This window comes from Sminthopsis crassicaudata, chromosome 4 (genome assembly GCF_048593235.1).
Source record: "Sminthopsis crassicaudata isolate SCR6 chromosome 4, ASM4859323v1, whole genome shotgun sequence".
Taxonomy (NCBI): domain Eukaryota; kingdom Metazoa; phylum Chordata; class Mammalia; order Dasyuromorphia; family Dasyuridae; genus Sminthopsis; species Sminthopsis crassicaudata.
The window spans coordinates 193,115,892-193,129,211 of NC_133620.1; the positions used below are offsets into that span (position 1 = coordinate 193,115,892).

Below are 13,320 nucleotides of genomic sequence, written 5' to 3' on the forward strand. Positions count from 1 at the left end.
ATTGTAATTTCCTTTTGATTCTCCTTGAGAATGAACAACACCATCGAACCAAGAATAAAGCATTTGAGAAATTGTATATTTAGTATCTAACATGGATAGGTATAGTGTATGTTTCAGATTCTCTATATGAAATGAGTCTTTAAAATCATGATTTATGAAGAAAACACAATCTTATATCAAGTTGAAGTTGAACATTTCAACTATATAAACTTCACAGTAGATTTTGTTCATTAATCCTAGATATGGGTCATAAAAAATGTTTGTTAATAAAGTTTAAATATTTGAAGCACTTATTATTAGTAGGCTTTTGATATGGTAGAATTAATAATAGAGCCTTTAAATTTTCTACTATAGTTGTGATGTAAGTCTACTTGTTTCATGTTTTGACTTTTTTCCCCAGGTTTGATGAATTTAAATTTGGCTGTACATCTTTAAGAGTGCCTCCAGATTTACTTTACCAAATTAGGCATGATATCACAGTGTCACCAAATGGAGTAGCTTTTGTCAAGGTAATTTTGGCATGTAAATAATTTTTTTTTCCATTACAAAATTGATGTACATCTAATGTACATTTATTGCTGAATTACATGAAAGTCAGAAACACTAGGCTTGACTAAGTATTATGTTCTAAACAAGGACCAGGACAAAGTCTTCTCATCTCAGCAGTAACTTTAAAATGGCTACCTAAAAAGGTCTTTTTTCCCCTATACTGTAACAGTAAATTCCGAATGTGTAGATAATAGATTTTTTTCCAAAAGATAAAATTGTTCCTTCTAGTGAAAAGTAATAATTTATGGATTCAATTCTAAATGTATGTATCTTTGCCCTTTACTGGAATCCAGTGTATTTATATACATATAAAATGTTACATGATGAGTTATAAAAAGTAAGCATAAAATTAATGTCACTCTTTCTTTACTCCAATAATTTAAATTAAAATTTTATTTTGGGATTATTTGGTTTTTTTATTTGTTGTAAGCTCCTCATATAGTAAATAGAATGAGAGAAATTTGAGAAATGAAACTTATTCATAAGACCCTGAATCTATCATTTGTGTGCCCTCATTTCTGTTTCCTTGTTACAGCAAAGCAAATGATTAGAGACTACAACTATTAGCCCTAATATTTATTCTACATAACTTAGTTTTGTTCCCCACTCAATAATTCATAAGATCATTGGTTTTAAAGCTGGGTTAGAATCTTAGGAATCATCTGACCCAGCTTCCTCCAATTCCTTCAATTCAAAAAACATCAGGTGCCTACTTTGTGCAATGCGCTGGTTTAATTGAGGAATGTGACACCTCAAAAAGCCAAGTTAGCTTCTAAGGCCATATGAGCTCTTAAGGGTGAACCAGGTCCAAAAGGGAGCTTCATTCAATGAAACAGTAAAGTGGAGAACATCCTAAACTCAGTGATATAGGTTATGCTTAAAGAATTCTTATGTTTTAAGAAATTCCTTAGTGACATCTTTAGTACTTCAAGTTGCCAAGAGTACAAGGTATATTCTTTCCTAGAGACTTTCAAAAAGAGAATTGCCCAAATTGATTTAAATGTGATCTGCTTGTGAGCAAAGAAGTAGATTCTGTTAAAAATCTTTCCTACTAACACTGGGAAGTGAATGTAAATTGTTAGCACTACTGTCTATCTACCCAGGTTACTTATACCTTCGGAATCTAATACTTAATGTGCAACAAGAAAATGGTATTTACACACATATATTGTATCTAGGTTATACTGTAACACATGTAAAATGTATGGGATTGCCTGTCATCGGGGGGAGGGAATGGAGGGAGAGGGGAGATAATTTGGAAAAATGAATACAAGGGATAATATTATAAAAAAAATTACTCATGCATATATACTGTGGGAAAAAATTCTAAATAAAAAAAAATAATAATTAAAAAAAATCTTTCCTACTAAAGTTTTGTTCTGTGCAGCTTTTCCAAGAATTATCACATAATTGCTTTTTTTCTAATATATTTTTAAAAACTTGCACCTGTAATTTGACCCAATATAGACATTCTATAAAAAAAGTGAAAAATGAGCTGTTTTATAATTCTAGAACCATCTTCCTGTGCCTTTAGTTTGAATGGTTAAAACTAAAATACATTACTTTGCACGTATCTCTGAAATCTCATCTTCACCATTAATATTGTTTTGTGTTTTTCATTCCTTCTGGAGTTTTCATAAATTCTCCCTAGTCTTGACTAATTCAAATGATTTTATGGCATTAGCAAATTTTGTCACCTCACTATTCATCCCCTCTTCCAGATTGCTAATAAATATAGGCCGGAGGGGATGGCTTAGTGATCTAAGCATCAGATTTGAAATACCTAGAGTCCCTGGAACTGCAGGTTTGAATGTCAGCAGAGTCAACCCAGCTCTTCATTCTTCCAAGGTAGATAAATGGCATTCCATGCAGATCAGTGTGTGGGATCATTAGAATGAGACCTTAAAACTGAGGTTTGGCACAAGTGGTATAGATCCCATGTTTTTTTATGAAAGAGTGGGGGTTTTCCCAGAATTCCTGAATAAAACTACTCCTTGCCCTTGTTAAAATATATGTGTGTATATGTGTGTGTGTGTGTATAAATATGTATATATATATATATATATATATAAGCTATTGCACATTTGAATCTACCTTCCAGCCTTTGGAGGCTGCTTCATTGTTTATAATATTATTAATTACATTTTAAGTATACTTGTAGATTCCTTTAAGGAAAAAGTCTACTTCAAAAAGAAATATAATGTAATTATTTTATATTGAACACTACTGGTCCTGCAGCCACTGTACTGTGGCCACATATTTTCAATTCAAGAACACTGGCTATTTGTTATACTTTGTGAATTCTATTTAATTGTTTAAACCAGTGCAGGGTAAGGTATTTAATTTTTTTTTTCTTTTACGATAGCCTTCAGTCAGGAAAGGCGTACTACCAAGAATGCTGGAAGAAATTTTAAAGACTAGGTTCATGGTGAAGCAATCTATGAAAGCATACAAGCAGGACAGAGCACTTTCACGAATGCTCAATGCACGTCAGCTTGGACTCAAACTTATAGCAAATGTCACATTTGGTTATACATCTGCTAACTATTCTGGGAGAATGCCATGCATTGAGGTAAGTGAGGCTGGAATGTAGCTACTTTTTCCAGGGATACTTTTTCCAGGGAAACAGTCTGGGCAAAGCAGCTTTTGTGGCTGAAACAATTGTATCCATTAATGTATAAGTTTATATGACTTTTGACTTGGAGGACATAAGGTTACAGGAGTAAGAAAAGATCTACATGTGTTATGAAAGCAGGAGGCCAAATCCCTTCCTCAGGGTGTCCTTTCTTCCACAGTTGCCTGTTTTTCTTGTTTCCTTCTTTTTGCAGGGTATCAGGGAACACTTTGAGTGTAACCTGTAGGAACCAGGATGGCAGGTGCCACAAGATGGCAGACTCAAGACAAAAACAACTGCCTCTCTTTGATCCTATTCTGATATCATACTTAGACTCAGCAAACACAGTTGGCATATTTCTAGTACTTATAAATGCTTTTTAACACTGTATGTTGACATTTAGATCTTTAAAATCCAAGCATCATTAACATGTTTGATAGCTAGTCTCTCACCACATGTAAAGATTGTCACTTGGAAACTATTTGTAACTGTACTTTTTTAAGTTCAAAGAACATTTTATAAAAATCTAAAAACTCTATTCAGATCTCAAAAAAATTTTACAAAAGGATTTCAGAAATGAAAAGAATTTTTGTACATGTTTTAAATATCCACATCTCTTAAGTCCCTACAAAACATGTGATTAGATTTAAGGCCTTACATGTTATCCTCAACTGGGATGCTATTTCAATCTTTGTTATTATATTTAATATTTTTCTTATAATGCAAAACAACCTTTACAATATTTTTCAAGATAGTAATTCTCAACTTTTGAAATCAATCTAATTTTATAGCAAAAGAACAAAGCCTTTCTTTGTGTGATTTTTGAAATAATGTGCACAGTTATAATATAAAGTTTGATTTACATGTTTAAAGACTTTTTAAAAAAATAACTGTTGAAAATTGCAAAAGAAATATTCCTTTATTGTAAAATATATTACACAACTTTTCCCATAACTCAGGTTTAATAAGTGTTAGAAGAAAATTATGTATTTTCCTTAATTTACTTATCATTGAAACCTTATTATTGTGCCTTTAATTAGCAGGTTTCCAAAGTATCATTTTTTAATGTCAAGCCCTGTCATAATCATTAAAGTTAACACTCATTAAATATTAACATACCAGGATGCATATGTAGCATAGGTTTAAATACTAATGATCTAAATCCAATATTTCTTTGTACGTTTTTCAGCATATTAAATATGCATGATTATATTCATTATGAAAGATACTTCTAAATATTAAAATGGCTTTTAAAATGTACAGAAGTAACTAATGCCTATCACCTATTTTTTTATTTCAGCATTATCTTTATCATCTGACATTAGCAGAAATTGTCATGGAATGCTAGGGAAAGTGATCTTTTAGAAAATTCCCTGTTGTATTTTTTTAAAAGAACAAGAGACTATTCTAGCTATAACATTAATCAGCTAGCTTTGTAATCTTTAAACAAATCATTTTATCTTTCTTCCCTTGTCTGTTAAATGAGACTTGATCTACTTGATCTCCAAGGTCCCTTCCAACTCTTAGGATTCAATAAAAGTGTTTCATGGAGAGTAGTGCATCACATTCTCAAATATATTCAGGTGTCCTAGAATTTTCCTAGGTTTGAATATAAATACAAAAGTTGTGGTGTGGAGAGATTCAGGTTTGAATGATGTTATATCTTAAATATATTGTTTTCAAAAGTTCTTGCATGTATGCTATAATAAAAGTTTATACTTTATGCAATAATTTTTTTCTAATAGAATTATCCTGTAAGAATGCCTGTATGGCTAAATAGCAAGGTAATTAAATATAATCATAGATAAGATTTTATTGGAAACAATAAAAGTCATTCTTTCAAATATTCTATATTTAGTTGAATTTAATAATTTGTGCTTTGAACCCATTGGAAGAAAAGTACTACATAAGCATAATGCTTATTTATTACTGATTTCATTTATTAACTTTTGATTCAATAAGTCTAGTTTTATAAACATTAATTCTTTTGGACAAGATTGTACTTAAGAGAATTAATTCTTTCTATCTAAGGTGAAGCAACTGGAGTTCTTCTTTCAGGTTACAAAGATAATATTTGACATTGTCATTAGCACTAAAGCCAGTTAATTTAATGCATTTACAAATATGATGTTTTTACTTTTTTTTTTTTTTTTTGTATCCCCTTGATGGATCATGTGCTTGTCTCATTCCATACAAAGAGCACAGGTTGACCTAGCATGGGACTAAAAGCCAAGAATCCCAGCCCATCAGCCATCTGGGCTCCCACTTTGGGGCAAAGGAGTTAGAACCTGGTAGATAACTGGAATAATGGGAAAGTAGAGTATAAGTGGATATGAAAAAAAGATCGGGAAGATATTTGTATTTCATATTTTAAATGCAAAGTAATAAGGATATTTCATTCAATGATACAAGAGACAGATATGACTAGAATTGGAGAGAAAACTTTTTTCCTTTATACCTGCACTCTGGTCCACTAAGTTCATATCCTTTTCTTTCAAAATAAGGCCTGGATAAGGGAAAATGAAATTATGCTTGATTACCTGCAGATTGGAAAGGGTTCAGTGGCATTCACACAATGCCAGACTCACTTGATAAGAATTTCATTTTCTACCTAAACAGATGAACTCGCCTGTTCACATGAGGAAAAGCAAGGCTTTGTGGCTGTCAGTGACCAGGCACATTGTTGGCACAGCTCATAAGTGTTGTCCCCACACCAACCAGTAACCATTTCTTTAGCACCTACTGTGTTAGGCAGTACCAAAAGAGGTCAAAGACAGCCCTTTCCCTCAAAGAGCTCATCATCTCATAGGAGAAACAATATGTAAACAAATATATACAGTCTAGTTACATATATGATAAATAGTTAATAATTGAGAGGAAAAGGCACTGAAATTAAGAGGGGTTGGAAAAGGCTATTTAAGTCATGGAAAACAGCCAAAGAAAATTCCCAGCGCTGAAGGATGAAATATCTTGTTCCTGGAATAGCCAGAAGGCCATTGTCATTAGATCAAAGATAAGGTTGAAGCTGCATAGGTAATAAGGGGCTTTGAATGTCAAAGGATTTTGTATTTGATGCTAGCAGTGATATGGAGCCACTGAAGTTGATTGAGTAGGAAGGTGATATGATTGGACTTGCATTTTGGGAAAATCACTTTAGTGTTTGAAAGGAGAATGAATTCAGATGGGTAAAGGCTTTGAGGCAGGTAGACCCACTAATAGCTATTGCCTTAGTAGAGGCATGATGAAGGCCTGCCCCAGAGTGATGGCAGTGTCAGAGGAGAGGGGTTGACATATAGAGAAGGTAGGAGAAGGGAAAAGTTGGGGGAAAGCATAATGATTCTGTTTTGGACATACTGAGTTTAAGATGTCTAGTGGATATTCAGTTCAAGATGTTTGAAAGGTAGCTGGAGATGCAAACTAGAGGTCAGCAGAGAGTTTGGGGCAAGAGAGATTTAAGTACTGATATACAACTGGTAACTAAATCAATGGGATCTTGTTGAGATCACCAAATATGGTGGTATAGAGGGAGGAGAGCAGAAGACTTAGGATAGAACCCTGGAAGGATATTTAAAGTTAGAGAGCATAATCTGGATGAGGATTTAGCAAAAGAGACTAGGAGCGAACAAATAGATAAAAGGGGAGGGGAACCAATAGATAGTGATGCCCTGAAAATCTAGAGAGAAGAGAGTACCAAGAAGAAAATTATCAACATCTTCAAAGGCTGGAGAAAGATCAAGGACAATGAGGATTGAGAAATCCCGCTGTATTTGTCAACTAAGAGATCATTGGTAACTAGAGAGAGCATTTTTGTTGGGAGGATAAGAGTGGAAGCCAGATGGTAATGAGTTGAGAAAAAAATGAGGGGAAAATGAAGGTGTCTATCTATTGTGGATAACTTTTCTGAGTAATAAAAAAGAACATAAGAGATAGATATAGGACATATTTCTCACCCAGTTCTTGACAAAAAGATTATACACTACAATGGATGAAATTACTGACAAGAGCATAATCAAGAGCAGGTGATCTTAAATTGACAAACTTCTACTTACCCTAGACTATGCAGCTGTCTCCCAATTTTTTCCTTGGCCTAAAGGATCAAGACTATGTGAGGCTCCTGGATTCTCCCTTAAGCTTTTAAATTCCTCTTTTTACTGAGTGTCACAACAAATATAGAATTCCAATACTAGTATAATATGTATTCAAGTAAAAGTTTCATCAGCACACATAATTTTAAAAAATCAGTTGACCTGATTCTTTAAATTATGCAAAATTTTAACTGGCTCTATTTTATTTTACTATTGCTTTTGTGCTTATTTCTACCTGATCATATTATTCCTCAGATCATTAAAATATGTTAGTAGCTAACAAACTTAGATGTCGTCCTATGAACTTGGGTTTTCTTAAAAGAAGTAGGGGGAAAGGAATTGGAAAATAAATGTAGAGGAAGCTAGATGGCACAATGAATAAAGCATAAGCCCTAAAGTCAGGAGGCTCTGAGTTCAAATCCAGTCTAGGACACTTACCACTTCCTAGCTGTGTAACCTTGGGCAAGTCACTTAACTCCAGTTGCCTCACAAAAGGAAGAAAAAAGATTTTTAAAAGGAAAAGAAAGGTAAATGTTGCTCATTTTTATTTTTAGGACTACTGATGGACATTGGACTCTCCCTGAATCTTTGTAGTATTAAGCACATAAGACAATACTTATTCCTATGGCCATTTTATTCACATGGACACATAAATGTCTTTTAAACTTTTCCAAAGTGTGCAATGAGTAATATATAACCAAATATGCATGAAGCTACAAAGAATTAATACAAAAACTTGAACAAGGGGGATTTATTTCTTATTCCATTTTACACATACAGATAGTTTTATATAAAATTTAGTTAGAATAAGAACAAAAGAAGGCATGTTTTCTGTATATGGATATATATATCCACAAAAACTGTCAGTTCAAAATGGATTTTACCCTATTTCTTATGACTTCTATACCATCAGCACTGTAGTAAAACATCTGTTGAACTGCAAGATGCTTTTTTTTTTTTTTTTTTGAAAGGGGATTTAGGAGTTGTGATTCTATAAAGTATGGGAAATTCTCACATAGAAAATCTCCACTTATATACATCATTAACTTGTCTACAATATTTTCTCAGAAAATCATGCCTGAGGTATTGAGAGTTCAATTGTTTATCCATGGCCACATTGCTAGTTTATCAAAAGGTGGACATGAATGAATCCAGATTTTCCTCACTCCCACGACCATCCCTCCAGCCATACCCCCATGCTACTAATTCAGCTTTTTTTATTATATAATGCTTCATAACTGAGGAATGCAGATTAATAACTTTTAGGTAGATTTTTATCAATAAATCACATAATAAAGAGTTTTTGTTTACAAGTGAGGATTCTTTTAAACCACTCTGTTTCCTAAATATTAAAATTAGTTAAGTGTTGTTTTGTACTTTGCTGATACATCTATCAGGAGAGCAATTCTTATGTTTGCTTCCTCATCTAAATAGGTTACCTCCTCAAGAACAAAAAGTATGTAGGGATTTTTTTGTATGTCTGCCCAGAGCACTTAGTACAATATGCTAAACTTAGAAATTCATTAATTGTATGTTGATTGATTGAACTGAAAATTGATTGAATGATTTAAAAAAGTCTTTGAAAGCTGATTTTATCAGCACATTTGTTTTTCAGCACATTAAATCTTTGTCTTTATTAAAAAGGGATGTAAATCATTACCTAAATAGATTTGAAAATAAATGTTTGGGGGTGTTTTTTGTTGTTGTTGTTGTTGTTGTTGTTGTTGTTTTGTGTGATCTCCAACTAATCTTTCAACCCAAATTTTATTTACCCAACGAGTATATGATGTTCTTTATTGTGTAGTTATAAATTTGTTTATTGATTTTATTTTAGTATTTGTTTCCTTTAGTCTATATCTTTTGTTTATGTTAGGTAGCAAGCTCCTAGAAGGCATTTTGGACAGGTAGGTGGCATAGGGCCTGGTGTCAGTATGACTTATCTTTGAGTTAAAATTTATCCTCAGACACTGTGTGACATTGGGCAAGTCACTGAGGCAAGTCTCAGTTTCCTCATCTGTAAAATGAGTTGGAGAAGAAAATGGCAAACCTCTTTAATTCCACTATATATACTATATCCACTATCCATTCCAGTATATAATATGCAAATATACATATGTATGTATCTCCTGCTGTATCTATCGTTTAATAGATAGTATATATGCTATATCCACTATCTACTGCATTATCTTTGCCAAGAAAACCCCAAATGGAATCACAGAGTCAGCCATGACTGAAAATGACTGATAAAAGAGGATACAATGGCAGATTTAAATGCTTTTAGGTGACAATAAAATTTCATATCTGTAAGATGGATGTTAGATTACAAAGGGACAGTAAAGAATATACATATCTATTAGACTTTAGGAACTATAGGTGATATGTACAGTAAAAGTTTATGGATATTGTTGCTTATAAAATAAAATTCTATTCATTGATGACATTGATGTGTATTTTTCTAATTTGTGCTGAGAGCAGTTTTTTTGTTTTCATTTCTCAGCTTTCTTTAAAGCAGTTAAATTTATCTGTGTTCAAAATGCCATTGACTTATATTAAAATAGTTTTAATAGATTATCCCAATACATTTGTACTTTCAGGTTGGTGATAGTATTGTTCACAAAGCTAGAGAAACCTTGGAACGAGCTATAAAATTGGTGAATGATACGAAGAAATGGGGTGCAAGAGTTGTATATGGTGATACTGACAGGTAATGATTTATTAAAATAAATCTCTTAAATTTGAGTCAACTGTTTGAAAAGATTTAAAGGTAGGTCCTCTGAAAGTAGGGAACTGCCAAAGTCTCTTCCAATTCTAATAATCCCATAATAGGAACGGGTCCCTTTTTGTCATTTGTAAGGAATCTTTTATCATTTGGCAAAATAGGACTACTAGGACATGATTCATAATATAATGTTAACCTTTGAAACTCCGTCCCGAGCTGGCCCCCACTCATAATATATGGAGTTACAGAAAATGTTAGCTTGAGTGCATGAAAACAAAATGCCTGCTCTACCTTCTGCTTAATAGAGATGTGAGGTATGATACCAGGATGTTCATCTAATTTTTCATTCATAATCATAACATTTTTTGCCAATTTCAACATAATGTGAAAGTATAATAAATCAGTAAGTAAAACCATTCATGGTACATACTTTTTATGTTGTTTTTATTAGTCCAAGATAAACTTAATCATTTTGCAAATATAGCTACAACAGGAGTAATATGCTATCCTTCAAATGTTTCTGCCCCTCATTATGCAAGGCATGTGCTTTGAATTGTTTTTTCAACAATGGTAATAGATTTACAATAATTAATTGCCATTTTATTGGTACTGTATATGACCTTTAGACTTGGAAGTTTTTCTGGAACCAGTAGGACATCTGATAGGATCACTTTGATATATTCTACACGGGAACAGAGGTTTTTTCCCTCCTCCAGTTTCAGGAGAAGCTCTCCAACTGTTCCTCTAAAATGTTACTTAATAATCTTTTTCTGAGTTTATCTCTTCCAAAACTCTTCCACCCAAAGAGTAATTATCTGTAAATATTAAATGTCCACAGGAAGCTATTCCTTAAAAGAATAATTTTATAATGTGAATAATTCCCCTGTTCTACATTTCTAAAATATATATTCAACTCAATAAATATTTACTAAGTACCTTTTACATTCAAGGCTGATGCTAGGTGCTGGGAATACACAAAAATGAAACTGGTCCAAAAGTAATTGACATTCTACTAGTGAGAAAGCCATACTTTTTAGATATGCTATTGGTGCAGAAACTAGGAGTTTTTACACCTAAAGCAAGCATTGCAAACTATATTCAGCACAAGGAGTACAAAAGGCACCCTCAGTTGAGACAGACAGTGGGTCACAATCATTTCCTCACAAAGATTCCTCAAAGAATATTTTATTGTATTTTTATGTATTTTGTTAAATATTTCCCAATTATATTTTATCCATATTAGGACCAACCTTGTGGACCTTTATGTTTGATACTTCTAATGTAGATTGCAGAAGATTAGTAGTAGCAGAATTACTAGTAGTAAAGGAAAATCCACAGTCTCAGAGGTAGCTTGATTTATTTTCAGATAAATGTAATTGTTGGGTAACTAGTAGAACAAGTTTTATCCCTATTTCCTTCTTAACCTTCCCACCATATCTTCTCTCCTATAAATGAAATATCCCCAGTTCCTTCGCAGTCTTTGTATGGTATAAAGCCTTTTATCCTCCTACTTGACTTTGTCTTTTCCTGCTCCAACTTGTCAATATCATTGCTCACATGTGGTAACCCAAATGAAGGACATCATCCCAGAAGTGAGCTGACCAGAGCACAGAGGATTCCATAGGGGTGAAACTAATACTTCCCTCTCTGAGGTCCTATGATTCTGTTTTTTGTCACGTTCTTATTAGTTTTTTCTTTTCATTTTTTGTTTGTTTTATGTCCTGTATCAGACTGGTAGCTCATGGTAGCTTCAATCACTAAAATCTCCACATTCCACCACGTTTCAGAACTACCTACTGTTTAGCCCAGTTTATTTAGCCCAAATTTTGTGTATTTAGTCTGAATTCAAAGAGAAACTAGAAATGGGCTGTATATTAATTTGGAAAACCAAATACTAATATTATCTATGTTCTATTGTATTTTATGTATTTCATTAAATATTTCCCAGTTAGATTTTAATCTCTTTGAGGCTTGCATGTTTGATATTTCTAGGTTAACCCATATTTCTCTATCTTTTCCTAAAAATCACCTGAGAAATATTATCAAATACTTTGTTAAATAATATCTAGAACATTTTTCAGGTCTTCTAGTTTTAGAAATCCTGTCAAGAAAGAAAATGAGATTAGTGTGACATGACCTGTTCTTGATGAAACTATTATGCTGGCTCTTAGTAATAACCACTACAATTTCTAGGTATTCAGTAGCCATCCTTTTATAAATAAGTTTAAAATTTTGCCAAAATTTAAAGTTAAAAATCACTGATTTGTAGTATGCAAGCTCTACTCACTTTCCCTTTTTGTAAAGTAGGAAAATGTTTTTCTTCTCAGTGCTACAATACTCTTCCCAATATCCACATCATTAATGGTCATTTGTCAGTCACACTGATTTTTCCATTCTCTGCTCGGTTGTAACTTATCTTGACCTTGTGATTTGAATTTATTAAGGCTAGCTAGTACTTTCTTACTACCTCCCTACTTGGGAATCTTGTTGGCTCTTTTTGTTCAGTAATCATTGTGGCAGAGAAAACAGAAGCAAAATAAAAGTTAAGTAGCTATAACTCAATCCCATATGATTTTTTTCCCATTTAAATCCCCTCATCATCACCTCAACAAAAAAAAAAAAAAAAAAAAGCTTTTCGTTATACTTGGTGTTGCAAGTTACTTTTTTCAGTATACAATGCCCAGTTTTTTTAATTCTATATCCATTTCTGCTTTTATTTTCAGCATGTTTTTTAAAACTCTGAAAGTGGTTAATACATTCCCATTGTATCCACATTAGTCTTTTTAGACATCTCTCCTCTTCTTATTCTCAAATTATTTCTCTTTCTGTCTTCAGAATTTCATTCTTTGAAATAACAGGTAATTAGATTCTACTTAAGATCTTTTCTTTAGAAATCTGCATTCCCTAATCAAAAGTACAATCAAGGCTGTACCTGACTTTTCCTATTTTGTTACAAATTCTAAAATGTAGCAATTATTTTCTATCCCATTTCTCATTATTTCTACTCCTACAACATGCTTATTAGTAAAAAGGGCCACAATAAAAAAAATAACTGATGTTTTCCATTATCTTATTAAAGAGAGGGAACCAGGTATTAAGCATCTACTATCTAATAGACACTTTATAAATATTATTTCATTTGATCCTCACTATAACCCTGATAGGTAGGTGCATTATTCTTATTTTATTTCAAGAAACTGAGGCAGATACAGGGTAAGTAACTTGCCTTGTAACACATAATAAGTGTTTCGGGTCCACTTTAAATTCAGATCTTCCTAACTCAGGCCTAGTACTCTTTCCACTCTTACCACATATTTACCATACCTCTCTCCATACCAAAAGGCGTATTTCCC

The 13,320-nt window shown here is 32.7% G+C and overlaps 1 protein-coding gene across 4 annotated transcripts in view; it reads left to right on the forward strand.

Moving 5' to 3' along the window:
* REV3L (REV3 like, DNA directed polymerase zeta catalytic subunit) overlaps positions 1-13,320 on the forward strand; it is a 232,455-nt gene that overhangs the window by 182,314 nt on the left and 36,821 nt on the right. For all 4 annotated transcript variants that reach the window (XM_074310076.1, XM_074310077.1, XM_074310074.1 and 1 more), the window contains exons 24-26: positions 401-509; positions 2,915-3,121; positions 9,843-9,952. In XM_074310076.1, the coding sequence (XP_074166177.1) occupies positions 401-509; positions 2,915-3,121; positions 9,843-9,952 (426 nt within the window). The remainder of the gene's footprint in view (positions 1-400; positions 510-2,914; positions 3,122-9,842; positions 9,953-13,320) is intronic.